The 25,871-nt window shown below is 35.6% G+C and overlaps 1 protein-coding gene across 1 annotated transcript in view; it reads right to left on the reverse strand.

Moving 5' to 3' along the window:
- The window catches only part of STPG2 (sperm tail PG-rich repeat containing 2), a 537,907-nt gene that overhangs the window by 281,625 nt on the left and 230,411 nt on the right, over window positions 1-25,871 (reverse strand). The window contains 1 exon segment of the mRNA XM_037831459.1: window positions 21,108-21,200. Coding sequence (XP_037687387.1) covers window positions 21,108-21,200 — 93 coding nt within the window.

Raw genomic sequence — 25,871 nt, forward strand, 5'->3', positions numbered from 1 at the left:
GTTTAATCCATTAACATTTAGTGTTATTACTGTAAGGGCAGTACTTTCTTCTACCATTTTGTCTTCTGGGTATTATATGTCATGTCTTATTTTTCCCTCTCTCTCTTTTTCACCCTTCCTGATAATCTTCATTTCTAGACTCTTCTCCAACCCTCTTTCTCCTGTCTTTTCCTATCAGCATGTAGCACTCCCTTTACTATTTCTTTTGGCACCAGTCTCCTATTCACAAACACTCTCAGTGTCTTTTTGTCTGAAAATATTTTAATCTCTCCCTCATTTTTGAAGAACAGCTTTGCTGGATATAGAATTCTTGTTTGGCAGTTCTTCTCTTTCAGTATCCTAAATATATCATACCACTGTCTTCTCACCTCCATGGTTCCTGCGGAGAAATCTGTACACAGTCTTATTGAGCTTCCCTTGTATATGATGGATTGCTTTTCTCTTGATGCTTTCAGAATTCTCCTTGTCTTTGACATTGGAAAATCTGATCAGTAAGTGTCTGGGAGTAGGTCTATTGGGGTCTATTCTGTTTGGGGTGTGCTGTACTTCTTGAATCTCTAATTTTCTGTCTTTCATAAGAGTTGGGAAGTTTTCAGTGATTATTTATTCTATTATTATTTCTGCCCCTTTTCCCCTCTCTTCTCCCTCTGGGATACCCGTAACATGTATATTTGTGCATTTTGTGTTCTCACTCAGCTCCCTAAAACCCTGCTTGTATTTTTCCATTCTTTTCACCATCTGTTTTTTAGTGTATGTGAATTCAGATGTCTGGTCTTCCAATTCACTGATCCTTTTTCTGCCTGTTCAAATCTACTGTTGTATCCCTCCATTGTCTTTTTCATCTCCTCCATTACGCACTTCATTCCCATAAGTTCTGCCATTTGCTTATTCAAGTTTATGAATTTTTCCTTATGGTCATCCAGTGTCCTCCTTATATTCTTCATCTCTTTTGCTATGTCTTCCCTCACTCCATTGACTTGATTTTTGAATTGATTTAGATTTGTCTGAATGGCTCCAATTAGTTCTTCCTTTGGTTCACTAAATTGATTTAGCAATAATTGCTTCAACTCCTGTATCTCAGATGAACTATTAGTTTGTTCCTTTGACTGGTCCATATTTTTGTGTTTCCTAGTATGGCTCATTATCTTAAGCTGCCTAGGCATTTGACTTTCTTGATTACTTTATTCTGGAGCTCATTTTCACTCTTTTACCTAGGGTTTTCTTGTTGGTTGGCTTTGTTCTCTAACCTTTGGGGTTCAGTTCAGCTTATTCTAGACCTTTAACTTAGATTCTGTTTAGTTGATTAGAGTTTTTCACCTCTTGTTTTTCTGTTTCTTGCCCTCCTCTATGTAGCCTTTTTGTGTAATGGTGTCCTCTAATATGGTCAACCCCAGTCAAGATTTCCCAGTCCAAAGAGGCCCAGGTCTCAGGAGGAGGGTATGGAGTTTCCTTAAGAATGAGAGCTTCCTGTGAGGCATTTAGACTCTGTGCTTCTTCTATGCTGTCCAGCAGGTGGCGCTTGCCAGCCTGCAGTTCCCCACCAGTGTAAGGAGGCATGGAGCCTTTAGTTCTCCCAGTGACCCTGACCGTGTCAGAGTCATGGCTGAGTGAAGCTGGTTTCTAAATTCCAGATCCTGGGACCTGAGTTCCCAAAAGGAGGGCTACCACTGGAGCTGGGTCATGCTACCCCCCTTCTTGGGAAGTTATGGTGTCTAGTGAATTTTCTCCACCACTAGACTTATTGCTTTGTCTCTCAGAGCTATCTTAGCTCTGCACTTGCCTGGGCCTAAATTGCAAGACTGTGAGTCTTTCTGTAATGGGCTTCTTAGAATAATTGTTTAGAAAAAGAGAAAAAGATTTAAAAAAAAAAAAGGCCCAAGATGGACTATTTACAGTCCTTGCAGATCTAACAGGCTATTGAAATGCTAAAAGACAAGGAGTTAAGGGTGATTAAGGAACAATCAAGAAAGCAGGGAAACTGGCTTTAAAAAACCCAAAAGCAGCTGCAGATATGGCAGCAGGAACTGCACAGTGAAGCGTGGCAGGAACAGGCTGTGAGAACGCCTCAAGATCTGGCGTGGAAGATAGCCTTTGGTGCACCCGCTGCTAACTGTATCCAAGTGAGGAAGGCAGAGGTTAGCCAAAAGGGGAAAATAACCATGCCTCTTGCAGCCATCTTCCTGGCAGGCAGGGAATGCTCCTGCCCAGTGCTGGAGCAACAGCCCAGAACTGCACCAAAAAACCCAGTGCAACGGGAAGTGTTTCCAGCAATGCGTGCACACACTACAATATCAGGCATGGACAACAGCCTTTCGTGCACCCACAGCTAACAGTCCAGGAGCTGGGAAGGTGGAGCTGTGTGAAAAGGGGGAAATTAACATGCCCGTTTAGCCATCCTTACAGCAGGCTGGGAATGCACCTACACGGCCAGGCAGCCCAGAACTTCCCTTGAGGGATGGCATGCATTTGTGATGTACCACAACCTTCCTTCAGCAGAGGCCCTGGAAGGGCACAGCTTGGAAGACGGACCCACTCGGAAATCCCAGGGACCATATGCCAATACCAAAGACATGTGGGTCAGCAGGATAGACAATCTGTGATGAGACTGAAATGGAGGTTTAGACTCTTGCAAAAGCCTTAAATCTCCAGGGACACCTGGGAGGTTTGATTATTAAATATGCCTTCCCTCTATAACTGCTCAGACACACGCCCCACATTCAGGGTGGACAGCACCAACAACACACCCAAAATGGTGCACCAATTGGACCCCACGAGAATCAGACCCCCACACACCACAAAGACAAAGTTGGGGAGAACTGACTTGAGGGGAATAGGTGATTCATGGATGCTGTCTGCTGATTAGAGAAAGTGTACACCACCAAGCTGTAGATCTGACAAATTAGAGATTTCGTCTTTGAATAATCCTACATATCCTAAAAGAACCCTATCAAGTAAAGCAAATGCCAAGAGGCCAAAAACAACAGAAAATTTTAAAGCATATGAAAAAAAACAGACAATATGGATAACCCAAACCCAAACACCCATATCAAAAGACCAGAGAAGACACAGTACTTGGGGCAATTAATCAAAGAACTAAAGAGAAGCAATGAGAGCATGGCACAGGATATAAAGGACACGAAGAAGAGCATGACACAGGATATAAAGGACATGAAGAAGACCCTAGAAGAGCATAAAGAAGAAATTGCAAGAGTAAATAAAAAAAGATGATCTTATGGAAATAAAAGAAACTGTTGACCAAATTAAAAAGATTCTGGACACTCATAATACAAGACCAATGGAAGCTGAACAATGAATCAGTGACCTTGAGGACCACAGGATAGAGCATTAAAGAACAAAAGAAAGAATGGGGGAAAAAATCAAAAAAATTGAAATGGACCTCAGAGATATGATAGATAAAATAAAACATCCAAATATAAGACTCATTGGTGTCCCAGAAGGGAAGAGAAGGGTAAAGGTCTAGCAAGCGTATTTAAAGAAATTGTTGGGGAAAACTTCCCAAACCTTCTACACAATATAAATACAAAAAGCATAAATGCCCAGCAAACTCCAAATAGAATAAATCCAAATAAACCCACTCCAAGATGTATTTTGATCAGACTGTCAAATACTGAAGAGAAGTAGCAAGTTCTGAAAGTAGCAAGAGAAACGCAATTCACCACATACTAAGGAAACAACATGAGACAAAGTAGTGACTACTCAACGGCCACCATGGAGGTGAGAAGGCAGTGGCATGACATGTTTAAAATTCTGAGAGAGAAAAATTTCCAACCAAGAATACTTTATCCAGCAAAGCTCTCCTTCAAATTTGAGGGAGAGCTTAAACTTTTCACAGACAAACAAATGCTGAGAGATTCTGCTAATAAGAGTCCGGCTCTACTTCAGATACTAAAGGGAGCCCTACCGACAGACAAACAAAGAAAGGAGAGAGAGATATAGAGAAAGGTTCAGTATTAAAGAGATTCAATATTGGTTCATTAAAGGACATTAAGAGAGAGAGGGAAAAAATATATCTGGCAAACATAAACCAAAGGATAGGATGGCTGATTCAAGAAATGCCTTCACAGAAATAACATTGAATGTAAATGGATTAAACTCCCCAATTAAAAGATACAGATTGGCAGAATGGATCAAAAAATATGAACCATCAATATGTTGCATAGAAGAGACTCATCTTAGACACAGGAACACAAAGAAATTTAAAGTGAAAGGATGGAAAAAATATTTCATGCAAGCTACAGCCAAAAGAAAGCAGGAGTAACAATATTAATCACAGATAAAATAGACTTTAAATGCTAGGAAGTTAGGAGAGACAAAGAAGGCCACTACGTACTAATAAAAGGGACAATTCAACAAGAAGTAATAACAATCATAAATGTTTATGCACCCAATCACAGTGACACAAAATACATGAGACAAACACTGGCAAAACTAAAGGATGCAATGGATGTTTCCACAATAATTGTGGGAGACTTCAACACAACACTCTCTCCTATAGATAGATCAACCAGACAGAAGACCAATAAGGAAACTGAAAACCTAAACAATCTGATAAATGAATTTGATTTAACAGACATATATAGAACATCACATCCCAAATCACCAGGATACACATTTTTCTCTAGTGATCACAGAACTTTCTCCAGTATAGATCATATGCTGGGACATAAAACAAACCTCAATAAATTTAAAAAAATTGAAATTATTCAAAGCACATTCTCTGACCACAATGGAATACAATTAGAAGTCAATAACCATCAGAGACTTAGAAAATTCTCAAACACCTGAAGGTTAAACAACACACTCCTAAAATAAATGGTTTATAATGTAGAATATAGGGGAACTAGTGATAGAGAGCAATTAATGAAGGGGGAACGATAATCCAATAAGAACAGATAAGCTATTGTGGGTAAATTTAACATTCTGGGAATGCCCAGGAATGACTATGGTTTGTTAATTTCTGATGGGTATGGTAGGAAGAAGTTCACAGAAATGTTGCTATATTAGGCAATTTTCTTGGGGTAGAGTAGGAACATGTTGGAAGTAAAGTAGTTATTTTAGGTTAGTTGTCTTTTACTTACGCCCTTGTTATGGTTTATTTGAAATGTTTTTTTATTGTATATCTTTTAAAAAAAACTTTTTTTATATAGTTAATTTAAAAAAAAATAGTTAATTAAGAGTTAATGATAGCCAACGCAATATATGATACTGGACTGGATCTAAGAATGGAGAAAGAAAGCTCAAAGGGGACATAAGGAAAAATTGGAATATAGAATTTAAGTTTATAACCATATTAATTTTCTTGAATGAACTGCAGTTAAGTTAATGACGTAAGAGAATATCTTTGTTCATAAGAAAAGTACATGGAAGTGTTGTGAGTTCAAGGAGTATGATATATGCAACCTGCTCTCAAATGTTCAGATGATAAATGGGTACATAGATAATTGATAGAAACATAATAGATAAGGTTGAAAGAAAGAGAGGGGGGAGGGAGGGAGGGAGGGAGGAAGAGAGGAAGGAAGGAAAGAAGGAAGGAAGGAAGGAAAGAGAAAGAAAGGTACTGCAATAGTAGCAAAATGTAAAATTGGTAAATACAGATATTTGGGGGTGGGGGGGTGTTGGAATTCTCTGTATGGGGTCCTGTATGTTTGAAATTATTTCAAAATAAAAATTAAAAAAAAAATAGAGAACAAAAGTAGATTATAGGTTACCAGGGCTGGCTGTGGAGGGAATGGGGAGTTATTGCTTACTGGGTACACATGCTTGGGTTGAAGAAAAAGTTTCAGTAATGTTTGGAGGTGATGGTAGCAGAACACTGTGAATGTAATTAATATCACAGAATTGTACACACAAAAGTGGTTATAGTGGGAAATTTTTTTGTATATATGTTACCACAATAAAAATTTTTAATAAGAGGAAATCTATGGTGAAGAAGAATGTATGAAAATTAAATACCTAAGCATCCAATTAAGAATTTGGAGAAAAACAGCAAATTAAACCTTAGTAATATCGAAAAAATAAAATAATAAAGCCAGAAAGGACAGTTAAACAAAAAAAAGAAACTTAAAATCACAGGTGGTTAGTTGAAAAGAAAAGAAAATTGATAAAATATCTAGCAAGACTGATGTGCTGGTTTGAATGTATTATGCCCCTCAAAAAAACCATATTCTTTGATGCAATCTTGTGGGGCAGACATATTAGTGGGGATTAAGTTGGAACATTTAAATTAGGTTGTTTGCATGGAAATGCGCCCCACCCAACTGTAGGTGATAACTCTGATGAGATATTTCCATGGAGGCGTGGCCCCACCCATTCAGGGTGGGCCTTGATCAGTGGAGCCATATAAATGAGCTGACTGGCAGAGGGAACTCAGTGCAGCTGTGAGTGACATTTTGAAGAGGAGCTACAGCCAAGAGGGACACTTTGAAGAAAGCACAGGAGCTGCAGATGAGAGACAGTTTGAAGATGGCTGTTGAAAGCAGACTCGTGCTCCGGAGAAGGTGAGAGAGGACAAATATCCCAAGTGCAACTAAGAGTAACATTTTTGAGGAACTGCAGCCTATAGAGGAATGTCCTGGGAGAAAGCCATTTTGAAACCAGAACTTTCGAGCAGATGCCAGCTTCATGCCTTCCCAGCTAACAGAGGTTTTCCAGACACCATTGCCCATCCTCCAGTGAAGTACCCAATTACTGATGTGTTACCTTGGACACTTTATGGCCTTAAGACTGTAACTGTGTAACCAAATAAACCACCTTTTATAAAAGCCAATCCATTTCTGGTGTTTTGCATACTGGCAGCATTAGCAAACTAGAACAACTGATGAACAAAAAACAAGAGAAAAGTATAAATTACCATTATCGGGAATAAAAAGCAGGCATCACTGTATATACTAGGCACATTAAAATAAATAATAAGAGGATACTATGAACAACTTTCTGCAAATATGTTTAAAATTTTAAATAAAGTGGAGGAAAACTGGAACTAGAAAAAATAGAAATATCCAAATAATTGCCAAACCTATTATAGGAATTTAATTTGTCATTAAAAACCAACTCACATTAAAAATTCTAGCCTCAGATAGCTTCACCAGTGAATTCAGCAAACATTTAAGTGAAAACACCAATCTCACACAAATTCTTCCAGAAAATAGCAAAAGAAGAAACATTCACCACTTTACTGTTTGAAGCAATCATAGCCACAACATCATAACCTGACAATGAAATTGCTAAAAGGAAAATTACAGACCAGTCTCTCCCATGAACGTAGAAACAACAGTCCTAAATAAAATATTAGAAAATAAAGTTCTGTGATATATAAAAAGGATACAATATGATGAATAAGTGAGGCTTATTCCAGATATGCAAGAATGGAATAATATTCAAAAGTCAATGAATAGAATAAAGAAGAAAAATCATGAACATCTCAATAGATATGGAAAAAAAACATTTAATAAAATTTAATACACATTCCCAATATAAACTCTTAGCAAACTAGGAATGGAAAGGAACTTCTCTAAATGATAAAGACTTTTTAAATTACCGAGCATATTCTACAATATAGTGAAATGTTGAAATTTTCTCCTATGTCCAGAAACAAAATAAAGGTGTTTACTCTCACTGCTTTTATTCAACATTCTGTTGGAGGTGCTAGCTAGTGCAAATACAATAAAAAATTATGATAATAAGAAAAATGTATAGGGAAAGTAAACGAATAAATAAAACAATCATTTACTATAGATTATATGACTGTATATAAATCATCTAATGTTAACTACAGATAAAGTATTAGAATTAATAAGAGAATTTGGCAAGATCACTGAATATAAGGTCAATATGCAAAAATGCACTTCTAAATACTAGCAACAAAAAAATTGGAAAATAAAATTTAAAAAAAAATATGACTTTAGTTGCCAATAATGTACTGATACTGGTTCATCAATTGCGATAAATATATCACATTAAAGCTACATGATAACAGTGAAACTATATGGGGAGGGCATATGGAAATTTTCTGAACATTTTGTGTAATTCTTCAGTAAACCTGAAACTGCTCTAAAAATCCTCCTGCTAACTACAATTTAAAATGCTCGGCAAGATACAGTTATTAGAAGACTCTAAAAGGTAGAGAAAATAAAGTAGACTGACTAGGAACCCCAGATCTCAAGGGACGACTTGGTAATGAGTTTCCTGATTTGCTCCTCACCCCCTTTATACATCCTAACATGGGAGCTCGAGTAGCTCACAGCTAGGGAATGTCAGCAGACACAGGATACAAAGCATCCCAAAAGACTGTTCTGTCTAGCCAAAGAACCAGGAAAAAGAAAGTCCTATAGAATGTTTGACTACCCCTGCTCTATTCCAAAGAAACACCACAAAAGAAGCCTCAGACTGTCCCTTCCCCATCGGGCTTTACGGAGATTGCAGGGGGCGGGGCGCAGGGCATTTTTGACATCCATACCCCACACTAATGAAATGATGCCCATCTGTTCTAGTTTGCTAATGGTGCCAGAATGCAAAACATAAGAAATGGATTGGCTTTTATAAAGAGGGTTTATTTGGTTACATAGTTACAGTCTTAAGGCCATAAAGTGTCCAAGGTAGCACATCAGCAATCAGGTACCTTCACTGGAGGATGGGCAATGGTGTCCAGAAAACCTCTGTTAGCTGAGAAGGTTCATGGCTGGAGTCTGTTCCAAAGTTCTGGTTTCAAAGTGGCTTTCTCCCAGGACATTCCTCTCTAGTGCAGTTCCTCAAAAACATCACTCTTAGTTGCTCTTGGGATGTTTGTCCTCTCTTAGCTTCTCCAGAGCAAGAGGCTGCTTTCAATAGCTGTCTTCAAACTGTCTCTCATCTGCAGCTTCTCTCTCAGCTTCTGTGCATTCTCCAAAGTGTCCCTCTTGGCTGTAGCAAGTTTGCTCCTTCTCTCTGATCTTATATAGTGCTCCAGTAAACTCATCAAGGCCCATGTTGAATGGGCAGGGCCACACCTCCATGGGAATTATCCAATCAGAGTTAGCACCCACAGTTGGGTGGGGCGCATTTCCATAGAAACAACCTAATCCAAACATTCCAACTTAATCCCCACTAATATGTCTGGCCTCACAAGATGCATCAAAGGACATGGCTTTTTCTGGGGGACATAATACATTCAAACCGGCACACCATCCCACTCCCTTCCAGGTGCTGCAGAGACTGTGGGGCAGAGCCTTGACCAACCCCACCCAGTACTAAGCAAATGACAGCAATAGGCAGAATTCCACCTCTCCCAGCTGGGAAGGGGGGGGGGGGTGAGAATTGTGGAAAGGAGGGAGCTGAAGAAAGGGATTATTTAAAACTTGGTATAAAGTCCTTGGCATGCCCCCAAGTGGCTCATAGGTGAAACCAACTATAATTAACAAAACAAAAGCTTGAGAAGTGAAAGTGATGTAGAATACTGTCCAGGTTTCAAGTTGGCCACTGGGAAGCAAAGAAACAGGACAGAATGGAATAGCACTGCAAAGGTTTTAAAAACTAAATTGACATTTGAAACACAGGCTACAAAACTTGGCCCAAATAAGTTGAGTGTCTGCTAAAATAGAAGATTTGAATACAAATCAGAATACTGGCAATGTCCAGGACACAATCCAAAATTACTCACCATACCAAGAACAAGGAAAATATCAATTCAAATAAGAGAAGACAACCAAGAAGTGACAACACCAGTATGGAAGAGATGTTGTAAGATTTCACAAGAAGTTTAAAGCAGCTATCATATGAAAGTTCCAACAAACAATTATGACATTCTTAAAGCAAAGAAAATTAGAAACTCTTAGCAAAGGTATAGAAGATATAAAGGGAAATGAAACGGAAATTTTAGAATGGAAAAAATACGAAGACTGAACTAAAAAACTTACTGGATGGACTTTCAGAATGGAGATGACAAAGAAAAGAATCAGTGAATTTGAAGACAGATCAACAGATATCATCCAATCAGAATAATACAGAAAAAAAATTACAAATTAACAGAGCTGCAGGGATCTATGGGAAAATACCAAAAGTTCTAACATTTGTCATCAGAGCCTCAAAAGAGAGGAGAAAGAGTGAAGGACACAAAAATATTTGAAAAAACAATGACTAAAAATCTTCCCAAATTTGACAAAAGATATAAAACTACAGATTCAAAAACCTCAAATAAGATAAACCAAAGTGAATTCACATCCAGATGTATCATAATCAAATTTCTAAAATTTAAAGACAAAAAAAAAAAAATCTTGAAACCAACCACAAAGATATGACACATTATCTCTGGAGGATAACAATTCAAATAAAAACTGATTTTTCTCATCTGAAAGTTGTCCATATGGTTTTCTTTCTGTTCCTCAACTGTGTTAATTCTTTTCCTTCTTAGAGCTCAGCTGCTACATGTTCCTTCTGTCTAGATCAACTTCCATAGCCTCTTCTCAACACTGTCTTCTTATTCTTCAAATCTCAACTCAAATGTCATTTCATCAGAGAAAATATCTTGGGTTCCCCTATTTAAAATATAAACCAATACCCTGTCATTGCTCTCTCTCACAGCACCCTATTTATTTTCTTCCTGGCTTATAACATTGGCAAAAAATCACTTATTTGGTTTTTCATTTACTGCTTCCTTACTCCTCTACCCTAAAATGTTAATTCCATAAGGTCAACACTCTTGTATGTCATGTTTGCCTCTTTGTTCCTAGTACCAGAATTGCTAATGGTTACCCCTCAATAACTTTTGGTTGAATGTTTGAATGAATATGTTCTAGATTGCTAATGCTGCCAGAATGCAAAACACCAGAGATGGATTGGCTTTTATAAAAAGCCATTTATTTGGTTACACAGTTACAGTCTTAAGGCCATAAAGTATCCAAGGTAACACATCAGCAATCAGGTACCTTCACTGGAGGATGGGCAATGGTGTCCGGAAAACCTCTGTTAGCTGGGAAGGCATGTGGATAGCATCTGCTCCAAAGTTCTGGTTTCAAAATGGCTTTCTCCCAGGACGTTCCTCTACAGGCTGCAGTTCCTCAAAAATGTCACTCTTATTGCTCTTGGGGTGTTTGTCGTTTCTTAGCTTCTCCAGAGCAAGAGTGTACTTTCAATGGCCGTCTTCAAACTGTCTCTCATCTGTAGCTACTCTCTCAGCTCCTGTGCATTCTTCAAAGTGTCCCTCTTGGCTGTAGCAAGTTCACTCCTTCTGTCTAAGCTTATATAGTGCTCCAGTAAACTCATCAAGGCCCATGCTGAATGGGTGGGGCCACACCTTCATGGAAACTATCCAATAAGAGTCATCATCCACAGTTGGGTGGGTCACATCTCCATGGAAACACTCAAAGAATTACAATCTAATTAACACTGAAATGTCTACCCATACAAAATTACATTAAAGATAACGGCATTTGGGGGGACATAATACATACAAACTGGCACAGAATAAATAAAGGAATGGGCATGTGCTCAAAATTAAACTAATTAGAGAGTAAGAGAGGGCTAAAATTCAATAAAGTTTTGTATAAATTAACAGATCTCAATGTGCATTTGTCCTAACATTTTCTGAGATATTTTAAAAATATATATATTTTGGCCCCATCCCACAACAACTATTTCAAAATGCCTGGGGGTTGGGGCTTTGGCATTGGTATTTTTTAAAGCTCTCTAGATGATTCTATACTTTTTTAGCCAGGGCTGAGAAACACAGGACTAACCAATTGGCATATAATTTGGATAGGTCAGCAAATGGAGAAATATAGTTGTAATAATGACCCAATAATAAAATTATAAAGAGGAAAGGGACTCCTTTATGATGAAGCTTGGAAGTAGGTAACAGATTCTAATAAATAGCTGTTTTTGCAAAGTGTATTCATACTGGTACCTTCCAAGATTGCTGACCACTCAGAAAACATTTTACAATGATGTACAAAATAAGCTTCATCCTGAAAGGAATTTGTGCAATTTAAGCTTCAAGGAAATTCTAGATAGCCATGATAGAAACAGGAAAGGGAAACGAAAAAGGATAAGTAAGAGTCCTTGGAAGTTAATAAATGATTCTTTCTGCTTCATCTTGCTCAAACCATTCAATTAACTTAAAGAACCAGCTCAAAGTTTACTTTCTTCAAAAACTTTCTCTTCCTAAATTCATCACTTGTATTGTGTTTTACAAAACTAGTATGCTATCTATTCTGAATTAGAACAAATAAACAAGGTACAAAGATTAATTGGTTTGGGTGCATTAAAATTATAAATAGCTATTAGAGATCAAAGTAGAGATGTCAGATGGGCACATGTCTGAAGTGAAGGAAGAAGTTGGGCTGGAGCTATAAATACTGTGTCCTTAAACTATAGTAGAGCCCCTTCTCCTTGGGGATGTAGCTTGGAGAATGTAGCCCTATGCCCTCAATTAAGATCAGAGTGTATGATGATAGGTAATTCCAAGTTTTGTAATTCCCAAGGGTAATTAATATTTGTCCATATATCTACACATTATGTATTAAATAATAGAAATCCCCATTCAATACAGGGATATTTGTCATGTTATATGTAACAAATGTGAGACAGAATCAATGGGCTACAAATCTTATAACTTTCTAAAAGTGCATATATAAAAGTCAAAGTGTTCTATAAAATCTGATGCTGAATTTGAAATTTAAGTATGAATATTTTAAATTTAATCAGCAAATTTAAATGAGCAAGTTGAATAAAATTGTAACACTTACACTAATATAAATTTTAGGTTGCTTCTTGATTTTGAGTGTTCATTTTAATAAAAAATAACATAAAATTTTAATTGCAAATCCTGAGAATGTTCAAGCTCAAATCAAAATGAACTTTGAGAACAAGATACTGAAAATAAAATCTTCAAAAGTTAATAACAACTATGAGATCTAGACCTATACAAGATAGTCAAATCTTTGAAATGATTTATCTGGACAGGATGTACACAATACTTAACACCAACCATAAAGAAAACTCTTCTATATGGGGTGTTTGCAGAGTAATCCTTCATCTGAGAGCAACTTCATATCTTAGATATGTTAAATCAATGCTCATCTATTCCCAGAAACTACTTTTAAGGCAAACACAAATAATCTGAGGTGTCTGAAGCACAACTAGAAACACTGTAATAGTGTCCCACTATCAACATGAAAAAGAATTACTACATTAAATTAAGCTCAACAAAATACAGATGAGATAGGTCATCAGGGAAATAGAACGTCAGGAAAGGATTTTGAAAATAGAACAAATTGAGAAAATTCCAATACAGGTTCAACACTGGTAAACAATGACTTTCATATTTTTCCTATTTTTATATAAAAAAGATGAAATTATGTACACTATTAAGAATTCTTGATGCACTAAGGAAAATTCTACATATATCAGAACATAATAATAGGTCATTGCTTTCATACACACAAAACACTGTTCATATGCTAATCCATAAAGAAAACCTTAAAGATGTTTTACAGATTGAAATAATTAAGAGTATGTTCTATGTTCATAATGGATGTAAGCCAGAAACCAGTAACAAATAATGAGAAATAGACCAACTGCATGGAAATTAAACAACACATTTTTAAATACCCCATGGGTCAAAGAAGAAATCAAAATGTGAATTAAAAAAAATTTAACTAAATGATAACATAACAAAACATGCAAATACAGCTAAAGCAGTGCCTGAAGGAAATTTACTGCCTTAAAAATGTACATAATCAAAAAGAAGAGAAGCTGAAAATCATTGATTTAGGCTTCCATATCAAGAAACTAGAAACAAATCAAACCCAACTAAAGTAAAAAGGGATAAATTATAAAGATAATCAACCAAATAAAAAAAATACATAATAAAGAAAAACAAGAAAATCAAAGGTTTTTCTTTAAAAAAGATTATAAATATTGGTCAACTCATAGGAAGACTAATTACAGAGCAAAAAAAAAGAAAACATAAATTACCAACATCAGGGGAAAGGAGTGGACATAGCTTACAGATAAAAAACAAAAAACAAAAACAAACAAACAAAAAAAACAATGAAGAGAACATTATGACTAACTTGTTAAAAAACACAATTCAGAAGAAATGGGCATATTTCTTAAAAAGTAAAATTAATCAAAGTAGGCAGGAAAAATATAAAATATAAATAGTTCATTATTTATTATGAAAATTGAATTCTTTCTTAAAGACTTTCTCATAAAGAATATCTCAGGTCCAGAAAGCTTGAACAGTGAATTCCTGCAAATGCTTAAGGAAAAAATATAACACCAATCTTGCAAAAAATAATAAAATATAAAATAAAATAAAACTTTTCCAGAGAATAGGAGGAAAAGAACACTTACTCTTTAAAGATCCCAGCAAACCCTTGATTCCAAAACCTAAAAAGGTCTTTACAAGACAGGATCTCACCTGTCTTCCCTGCATATGATTCTGCTGCCAATACTACAATCCATGTACTATAAAACAACTTATTACTGTTATGGAATTCTAGATAGCATTATTCCTGCTCAAGGAATTCTTTTCACAGCAAAAGAAATGTGGTAATTGACACATGCTGGTAGAATTCACTAGTTCGAACATAATCTCATCACTTAAAAGCAGCTGGCCTAAAAGAACAATAAAAGCACCTGCTAAAAACTCAATTGTGGTATGAGTTGAGAGACAAGATGCAAACAGGATGGGGATCTGGCATACAGGATGAAATACATGCTTTGAATAAGAAACCAGTCTGTGCTGCTCTCTTCCCCCATATCTAGATTTCTTCAGTCCAAGAGGTAAGAAGTGGAAGTGCAAGTAGCTCCTCTCATTATTTCACCTCGTAACATACAAAACTTTTGCCTCTAGTCTCCACAACTCTGACCTCTGCTTGATTAGAAGTCTTGGTTCCTGAGGAAGGAAAGCTTCTACCAGGAGACGTAACTATGATTGTACATAACTTGAGACCTGAGACTTCCAACTAGCCCTTTCAGCTACTCATGCTACTGAACCAACAGAGGTTACTCTACTGACTGAGGTGATTTATCACAATTAACATGAAGAAACTGGGTTGCTGCTACACAGTGGGGACAGAAAAGACTGTGTCAGGGTATTTTCTGGGGTTCCTTTTAATACTTCCATGTTCAATATTGAGAATTAATGGAAAATCACAGCAACCCAAAAAAGGCAGGACCACTGACAATTCATATCCTTCAAAATTGAAAGTTTGAGTCTCCCATCAGATAAAGAACCCCAAACAGCTGATATCCTGGCTGAGGACACAGGAATATGGAGTGAGTGGGAAAAGAAAGAAGTTTGAAATATCACCTACAGCCTTGGACCAGTTATGAAACAAGGACCGTGGCAGCTATGCATAGCTTCCTTGTTTTATGTATATGTGACTGTATGTGTGTAAATGTTTTAGAAGAGATTAACAATTTACAATATAATACTTAGGTAACAACATCTTAAATTATTAATAATTTATAATTTAGTATTTAGGTAACAATATTTAGATGGATATGACTAAATTTGCCCAGAGATGAAGACAGTGACTGTTGAGAACTTCTCATTTTGGAGAGACTAAGTACCCTTTTGTTGTACAAAGGATGGATACTTCTGATTGTTTGAATATATAAGGAAGTTCAATTATGTATAGAAAGATGCATATGAATATTGAGTAGTCAAAAGGGTAAAATGTACCAGATTTTAAGCTGTCTCTCAGGTACAAACCTGGATATCTGCAAACCATATTTCTACTTTGCCAGATGTCTCCCTGTTAGGCTTTGACAACAGGAGATTCTAGAGGGTATCTGCAAGGTCAACGGAAGAAGGTAATTGCTTTGTTCTGTCAGTCTGCTTCTTCATCCCAGAAGCAGCAGTTCCTAACCAAAGAAGCAACTGAGTCCAGGTACAATTTTTCCAACATGTTTCTGCTTTACTTACTTTTCCTGTATCACTGTATACCCTCTCAAACTTTACATGGGTACTTCTTCCCATAATCTCTCTTCTTAATACTCCTTTTTACTCTTCTCACATCTCTGACCATTTTTACTTCCTCTCTTTCCTTCCACTATTTTCTCTCTATTTTTCAACCAATGTCATTTTAACTTACATGAATCTGCTATAGTTTTCTATATTTATTTCCATTTACTTGTATTGGTGACACTAATACAACATTTATATTGTATTAGTGACTATATTTTAAACTTATGTGAGGGAAAATGCCTTTTCCCTTAGGCATTTGTAATGATACAATGGAACTCTTCTCTGCTCCTAGAAATCCCAAACAGAAGGACTGTTAATACATATTTTTGTATATAAAGAGAATTAGATGCTCAAAAATTTAATGTTCTGAATTAGCCAAAAGATGACTGATGTCAGTGGCATCAGATTTCTGTAAATGAATCTAGCATTGCAAGCTACAGCTTTCTTCATCAGTGAAGGTAACTGCAAAAATAGATATAAATTCTTTTGTTTTAGAGATGCTGAAACATGGTTTACTCTTAATAAATATGTGCCTCCTAAGTAAATTATTAGACATTTGAAGTCATATTTCTAAATGTCATGTTTTGTTGGTCGTGAATTTGTTATAAAGAAATTTTAATGATATTGTCATCATTGTGCCATATGTAGAGGTGGCATGTGTAGTCACATTGGTATCAAGAATTTTCAATGATAGAGGTAAAGGTAATTGACTGTCATCTCAATATCACTTTTAACATATTTCTCCCTCTTTTTAACCCCCACATAAGCTACAAAAGAATAATTGGTTAATACAGTGTAGGCTCAGATTGGGATGCCACAGATGTTGCATAATATAAAGATCAGAGACTATGTAAAATATGTATCATTTTGCTGTTGTTCATTTTTAATTAATATGGCCCCTTCAAAGCTAGAACAGATTTCAATCTCAAAACACATGGAAGTGAATTTTTTTTTTTCATTTTTATCAACTAAAGAATAAAGATAAGATCAGTTCTTCATGAATCTATTGCTTACTTCACAGATCTATGTAGGGCAACTAAAAATATCTAAAGCTGCAATTTAGGTCCACCAATCTAGAACTGCAGTATTGCAGTCTCCTCACAATCTGTAAGTACTGATGGGCTATAGCACCCAATCAAAAAGTAGGCTTTTAGCATCTGGTTTATCACAGTGTATCTTGCTCACCAGTTGCTCTAACCTTCTTTCTCTGCCTTGATGAAGATAGCATTCAGCAGTTATTTATTCTTGCTCTTTTCTCATCAAGCTTATTTTCTGAACTAAGACAATTAAACGAAAAAATTTATAGAGACTTTAAAACGCAATGGAAGCCCAGGAAGTATGTAAGTGCACTGTGACCAATTCAATCTTTAGTGTGCCATAAATAATTTCCCAAAAATATTTCACTTGCTTTGATGGACCTGCAGTAAGAATTTATGATAATGTGCTCTCCACCAATGGTTAGGTAAATGATACGATACAAACAAACAAACAAACAAAGACAAACTCTAAAAACTATGCAAGAATCTAAGAAATTTTTATGAAGATTCCCATGGGCAGTAAATTACAAGGCATCTTAAGGAATACCTCAACTGAAATCCATTTCTAAGATATGCTTAACTATCTTCTGGACCCAGGGGTCTGTGTCCCAGACCCATGGAGCTCCTCTTTTGAATGCCTGAGACACTGAGTACCATCTTAGCTATTCCCTCTCTTCAGAAGTCTGAATTCCTGCTCTGCAAGATCTCTCTCCAAGCTTCCAAGTTTTAATAATTGCAATCTATTTATCTGTTCCCCAAGGCCTGGGGATAATGGCAATTCCTATTTCACAAACTCCATGTTAATTTAGGGTTCCCTGTTTGCTTTTTTAGTTACAACATCCACAATTACTTATGTTACATTATCTCTGTTAAAATAACAAGTGTGGTTTCTGTCTCCTGAGAAGATCCTGACTAATAACTGCCCTCTCTGTCTAAACATATCATTATAGCATTTCTAATCTGCAGTAGCCACAGCAGTATGGGAGAGAAGGGATATTATTCTAGCAACCTCCTGGACTTTCATGTGTGAAGTAGAGCTCTTATTTTGTTATTCCTAGGATTTCCACAGCCAAATCTTTGTTTAGCTCACCAATACTCATGGACCCTCAACCTCCCCAGGGTTCACTGGTGTGGGTAAGCATGGAACAGGCCTGAAATTCAGGACTCAGCTCCCCTGCTCTATGATTTGCAGCCACTGATTTAAAATCAACCAATTTAAAAACAGCATTTAGAGTATCATAATTATTCCCCACAGAACCAAATAGTGTGGCCAAACACATAGGGAAGTTAATGAAATTCTATTTCACTGAACCCCTATGTCTTGAATAATGTCCAAAGCATGAGATAAAATGCATTCTCTTTTCATTTATTTTCATTTTTTTTTACCTCCTCCAGAAAATACTCAGTTTTTTAATCTTCTTTGTGTTCATGTTGTAACATTTCCTATTTTTGGTTCTGCTGGAGCACCTCCACATATGGATGGATGAGTAGTAAATTTTATGAGCCCCTGCATGTCAGAAAATCATTTTCTTAATTTACTTGATTTTTTTGTCTACAATCAGATTTCTAGAAAAATTTCTCAGAAATTTGAGAAAACATTACCGCATCATCTCCTAGCTCCAAAATATTGCTAATGCTGCTGATACCAGCATGTTTCTCATCCCTTTGAAGATGACCCAATAACTTTTCTCTGTGGAAGCTTCAAAGGTATTTTCTTTATTTCTGGTCTTCTGAAAATTCAAAAGAATGTATCCAGATTCAAATCTTTCAAAGTTCATCCTCCTTGGCATTTTGCCAGAGTCTTTAAATAAAAACAAGTCTTTATTCAGCTCAGGATAATTTTCTACTTTTTTACATAATTTACTCCTATTATTTCAGCTTCTGGAATGCCTAATAAACAGAGCGTTGGCTTGTTTCTATCTTGTATTTATCATATTTTCAATATATTTTCTTTTTTATCTTCAACTAAAGGTTATGATGTGGTTCTTTAAAAAAATTTTTTTCTTTGGGACCATATATTCTCAGTCTTTCAAGGCAAATCAGAAATCTATTGTTTTTTAAATTCTTTTATGTAAAATTATAACTTTAAAAATTAAAAAAAATTATATCCTCTACCAAGATTGCAGCATATCCATATATACATTTTAAATGTTTGACATAAATTTTCTAATATTATTTGAAGTGAAAATTATAGCATTAATTCCATTATTTCATAGGTTTGAGGAATGATTTCAATTTAGTTTTGAGATCAACAATTTGGGTTTTTCATTATATCCGTATTTTACACCTGTTTTAGTTTCCCAGGCTGCTCAGGCAAATACCATGAAATAGGTTGGCTTAAACAATGGGAATTAATTAGCTTATGGTTTTGAGGCTCAAAGAAAGTCTAAATCAAAGCATCATCAAGGTAATGTTTTCTCCCCAAAGACTATAGGCATTCTGGGGCTGGCTGCCAGCAATCCTTGACTCCTATGTCACATGGGAAGGCACATGGTGACATCCCCTGGTCTCTCCTTTCTCTTCTGGATTCAGCTTCTTGCCTCCTGAGGCTTTCTCCCTCTCTCATGTCTGAATTCATTCCATTTATAAAGGACTCCAATTGGATTAAGATCCATCCTGATTGAGGTAGTTCACACCTTGATTGAAGTAACCTCATCAAAAGTCCGACTTTCACCACCCAGTATTCTTAATTACAAGTGTTTCATGCCAAAAAAGGCTACACTAAAAAGGAGTTTTCAGATGCAATGAGGGACAAATTTAAAAGAGCATAATGTAAATTAGGTAAAAGCAATTGGTGGAGCAACTCATCTTCCTTTAGAGCAAATCTCCACGTTTATTTTTACTAAAAAATGAAATATATACATATGTATTCCATGGGTTCTTCAGAATACTCATTTTCAGAGGCATGCATTGCTTTTTTATTCTTATTAGCTATAATATTATCATATACATAACTTTGAATCCATTCTAAATATTGCCAAGCTTCAAAGCATTATATAAGTAATTACTCATGACACACCACACAGTAGATCCTGAGGTATCTACAACAATGACTTGAGAAACATAACCTAACCCTAAAATTCCTCAAAGTGAAGAAATGAGCCCTTGAAACAACACTTTTTTTAAAAAACAACTTCTGAACATCTACTACATGTCAAGAACATTGCTAGATGGTTTAAAACTATATTTTTAATTTGCAGTTAAAAGCAATCTTGTAGAATCTGGTGCTAATTTTTACTTTATAGCTTAGATTCCTAGTCTATTAATGCCTCTAAAAACAATAAGTTCATTACTGAGTGGCTCTCACAAATTAATCTAATTGCCTAATTGTTCACAGTTAACATTAATTTAACTGACTTGTATCAGGTATTTTACCACTGAAAATCTTATCACACCCATTTTTGGTATTGTCTTACCTAGCAGAATATTATTTCAGCCAGCAATGCTAGTGCTGTGTTCAATTGGTTACATTTTAAAAATTGGTTGATAAACTGTTTTAGTAATTTGTTATTAATTATTTCTTATAAAGATGGTTCAATTTATATAAAAATGTATTTTAACAACACCTCAGACACATAAGATTGTGATGTCATTATTACCTCTAATGCTTTAACTGCAAGTTTTACTTTATCTTTTACTAAATTTAATCTGAATGAAATAGTCAAGATGAAATTACTTTACTTTTTTCAATTTGTTCAATATTTATATTTTTATTTATAAAAATGTAAATTCCATGAGAAAAACTCATATCGACACAGTTTAAAATACAGAATAAAAATGAAAGATCACAAACAATCCTTAAGTTTCAAAATGGATTCCAATTGAAAAGGGAAAAAAAAATTACATTTTGAGTAAACTGAGATGAATCTAAAGCATATGGCCTAAGAATGAATGTTCTCTGACCAGACGGGATGTTCCATTTAATTTTCTCTTAGAGAGCAATGCTGGACTTCTGCTGCATTCAAGGATTTTGTCAAAACTTTAAAAATATGGAAGTATCAGGATAATCAAAATTGTCACAGCAGGCTACCAGGGTAACCCTCTCAGGCCCCATAATTCTTAGATTACAAACAGGTTTGATTATAGAGGAGTCTTCTTACCATATCCAATAGTTTAGCAGTTCTTGCTGTTCTTGACAAGAAAGCAGCATACCGGTTAGTCAAGTTAGGTAGTTCATCAGAAATTCCACTAACCTGTAAATTCCAAAAAGCATGTTAAAAGGAGAAGAAAAAAAGGGTATATCATTTATTTTTTATCAATACAAGTGGCACTATAATTAGTCAGCAAAGTTCATCAATATTGCTTTATCATTAAACAAAGTTAGACATATATTCATAAAGAAGTTAAATTTTTTAAATAGGATAAGGAAGTAGAAGCTCTTATGTCAGTGAGATATTAAAATGGGAAAAAGAAACATAATCCTATGAACCTCTTGGTTAATGGAATGCATTTGCATACATTATTTAAGTATTCTGGGAGTGAGTTATTAGCTATACTCTCATGTCAAATTCAGACATCAATTTTTGTTCTGTCTTCATACCAGCAGGTTTGTGATCCCAACAATACAGGGGTATAAGATATTTGGTCAATTATGCAGTATTAGTTGTTAATATCTGATTATTAATAAATGAAATAAAATTATAATAATAACAATTTAACTTGATTATAAGGAAATTCTGGATTAATAAAATTCCAAGCAAAATGATACATACTATCTTAAATATCAAAATGACCTGTATGCAATGAAGATGTGAATTAATAGCCTAGAGGAAGCTGGTAATCTGAAAATTTAATTAGCAATTAATTAATTTATGTGATATTTTTCTCCTCTTGATATATTATACAACTTAGTCATTTCTGTTCATTTAATAATTTAAAATGTATAACCAGCAACAGAATTCTTTGCATATATAAAGGGATGAGGATTTATTTTCCCATTTTTTCACACTTCACTGTTTTTATTTCAGAACTTGACACAAAACAGAAAACTAGTTAAATCTCTCTCTACATTTGTTCATATTTTTGATAACATTAATCTCCCCAAAATCCATTTTCACATACTGTACCTTTGAAACTATCTGCTGCTCTACCCTAAATGCTGAAGTTGGCATTTCTCCACTCTTTCCCTCATGATATAATTACTAACTAGTCATTTAAATAGAAAATAAGCAGAAACTATTACTTTCAAAAACAGATCAAGCAATCATAGTCATATCTCATAAAAATGTGAATACTTTCAAATATAGAGCATCTGAGCCAGCATTATTTTGTGTGATGTTACACATACTTATTGAAGCTGTAAAATAATTTACTTTTATAGTAATTTTATTATTGTCATGTAGGTGGTACTAGAAATTATGACCCAAGAATTTTAAGAACATTTTGCAATTGTTACTGTTTAGGAAGAAGAATGTACCTAGCCTTGCCTTTGGCTTTACAGGGAATGCGCAGTTTGCAGAAGCTAACATTTCTATATAGAACAAGAAAAAACAAAGACAGATAAAACACAATACAATCCTATGCTTAAAGACCTCATAGAGTTGAGGAAGCAGCATAGACCAGAGGGACTAAAACTCTGTCAACATTAGAACCTCTGAGAGGTAAATTATCAACCTGCAGCTGCATTTTCCCTGGGGACATTTGCTGCAAGCAGGCAGCAGAGTAAAAATCAGAGGCTTTCTTAGGCCTGGCAGAAGGCTGCTGCTAAAGAACTGAGAAACCAGCTTATTGTGGTCTTGTTGGGCCAGAACGACAAAACTGAAAATTTAAGGAGCCTCAACTGCACCTTCTGCTTCCCAGTGAAGATATTTCAAAAGGGATGAGAGTGGGACAAGGCTAAATATCTAAACCAAAAAACTCAGAAAAGCAGAGGAATTAAAGATTAGAGTTCAAAACCTGCCAGAGAGACAGGCCCTGCTCACATCACACTCATGCTCACAGCAGGCAGCCATGGGCACCAACCCCTGGCTAATTCGCTGGTGACAGAAAGGGGCATAAAAATCCTCTTCCCCAAGACCAAGGGTGGGCATGGTCAATGGCTGATCACAGTTTTTGAATAGTGACTTCAGATTGCTGGGGACCTGGCTCTGAGGGCCACCTTTGTTGCAATCTGCCCCAGAAAAAGGTGGGGGCAGAAGAAACTTAGAGAAACTGTGCTTCCTCAGGGCTGCAGAGGACACAGACAGTTAGTTGAAGGAATAATATGCTGGGCAAGACAAGAAAGTTCAGCTTTGGGGAGCCATGTTAGATGTTCCTGGTGCCCTTCCAGATCCCCTAGCCAGCCCTACTGTGCCCCATTAGTAGATCCCTGGAAGCATTCTGGCTGGGAAAGACTGACTTGGAAAACTCATATTCAGTGTGTTCCCCCTCCAAGAATTGACCCCTCCAGGAGCAGGCAGCTTGAGACAACCAAAGAAGTGTAAAAGTCTATAGAAGCACACAGTCTGGGGCAAAGACTTGCCTGCTTTAAATACCCAACTGAGGGAGATCTGTTTTCTGGGAAACAGAGGGGGCATTCAAACTACTGTTAAAAAAAAAAAAAAAAAAAAAAAAAGGAGTGGGGCAGACTTCAAAATAACTAACAAGCAAAAGCCCAGGACAAGACAGACCCAGAGAAGACAGGGAGGACCCTGCACCCTGCATTTGCCTTGGACAGACCATCCTGATAGGAAGACTGAAACTAAAGTAAATCTCTATCTATTCACCAGCTGGCTACAAAATCAAGGAACAAACATCTCAGGGAATAAATCCAAGAGTGAACATTCTAAAATATTAAAAGTACAGTGTGCAACAAAAGATTACAATACAAACAAGAAAAGATGCCCCATCCAAAGGAAAAGAATAAAAACACAGAAAACACCAGTAAAGAAGTACAGAATGTGAAGACATCAAGCAAAGCCTTTAAAAAATGATCTTAAAAATGCTTAAGGAGATGAAGAAAAATACAGATAAAGAATTGAAGGATATGAGGAAAAGAATTAATGAGCAATATGAGAATCTCATAAAGAAATAGAAATATTGAAAAGGAACCAAACAGAACTATTGGAGTTGAAGACCCTAATAACAGAAATGAAAAATCCCAGGAGGATTTCAAGAGCAGATTGGAGCTGGAAGAAGAAAGAATCATTAATGCAAAGACAAGATAATTGAAATTAGTCAGGCTGACTGGTAAAAAGAATTATAAAAAGTGAAAATAGCCTAGGACATCTCTGGGATACCATCAAGTGTACCAATATACGCATTATAGGCATTCCAGAAGAACAAGACAGAGAGAAAGAGGAAGAAGGAATATTCAAAGAAATAATCACAGATTAGCAAAACACAAGAAGGTAAACATCCAAGAAGCCCAGAGAATACCAAATAGGATAAACATGAAGAAAAAGATATATTTTCATATATTGATCATACTATCAAATTCAAAGGACAAGGAGAGAGTTCTGAAAGTTGCAAGAGAAAAGCAACATGATACATAAAAGAGAGTCCCAATTAAATTGAGTGCTGATTGCTCATCAGAAACCACAAAGGAAAAAAAGGCAGTGGGTTGAAATACTTAAAGTGCTGAATGAAAACAAATACCAACCAAGAATTTTATAACTGGAAATACTTTCTTTCAACAATGAGGGAGAGAATAAGGTATTCCCAGATAAACAAAAGCTAGGGGAGTTCATTACCACCAAACTGGCACTATAAACAATGCCCAAGGGAATTCTTCAGATTGAAATGAAAGAATATTAGACAGTGGCTCAAAGCAGCATAAAAAAATAAAGACTTGAGGTAAAGATAACCATTTCAGTAATTATAAATGCCAGTATTAGTGAATTGTTTGGTTTGAAACTCTACTTCTTACTTCCTAGAGGTGCTAAAATGAAAACTCATACAAAGTAAAGTTACATCTGTAGTTCTGGACATATAATGTACAAAGATATAAGTGGTAACATGAACCAAAAAAGGAGGGGACATGGAGGAAAAGCATGTGTGTATGCTGTTGAAGTCAAGTTGGTATCAAACCAAATATGATTATTATATATTTAGGATGTTAAATTTTTTAACCCCCTGATAAACACAAGAAAAATATGTAAAAAATACATACATCCTGATAGTAAAAAGAAGGTATTCAATATGGTAAAACAGAAAAAATGAAATAAATATAAAAGTAGGCATTAATGGAAGAATTGAGGAGTAAAAACAGTATAAGACTTCTAAAGGCCAAATAGCAAAAATGGCAGAAGAAAGTCCTGGATTATCAGTAGTGACTTTAAATGTAAATGCATTAAACTCCCCAGTCAAAAGGCAGAGATTGGCAGAATGGTTTAAAAAGCATGACCCAATTATGCACTGACTGCAAGGGACTCACTGTAAATTCAAAGATACAAATAGATTGAAAGTGAAAAGATGGAAAAAATATGCCATGTAAATAGTAACCAAAAGATAACTGGGCTATATACTAATATCAGATAAAATAGACTTTAAATCAATAACAGGAGAGACAAAGGGAAGCATTATAGCATTATATACTGACAGAGAAATCAATTCAACAAGACAATGAAACAATTTACATATACATTCACCTCACACAGAGCCACCCAAAATATGAAGCAAATACTGACAGATTTGAAGTGAGAAATTGACAGTTCTACATTAATAGCAGGAGACTTTAATACACCACTTTCAATAATGGATAGACCATCAAACCAGAAGATCAATAAGGAAATACAAGACGTAAATAGAGAATAAAAAAAAATACAGATAATCAGCAAAATCAAAAGTTGTTTGAAAAAACAACAAAAAAAATTGACAAAGCATTAGCTAGACTGACAGAAAAATAGAGAGGATACAAATAACAAAAATCAGAAATGAAAAGGGAG

Source organism: Choloepus didactylus, chromosome 3, assembly GCF_015220235.1.
Source record: "Choloepus didactylus isolate mChoDid1 chromosome 3, mChoDid1.pri, whole genome shotgun sequence".
NCBI classification, from domain to species: domain Eukaryota; kingdom Metazoa; phylum Chordata; class Mammalia; order Pilosa; family Megalonychidae; genus Choloepus; species Choloepus didactylus.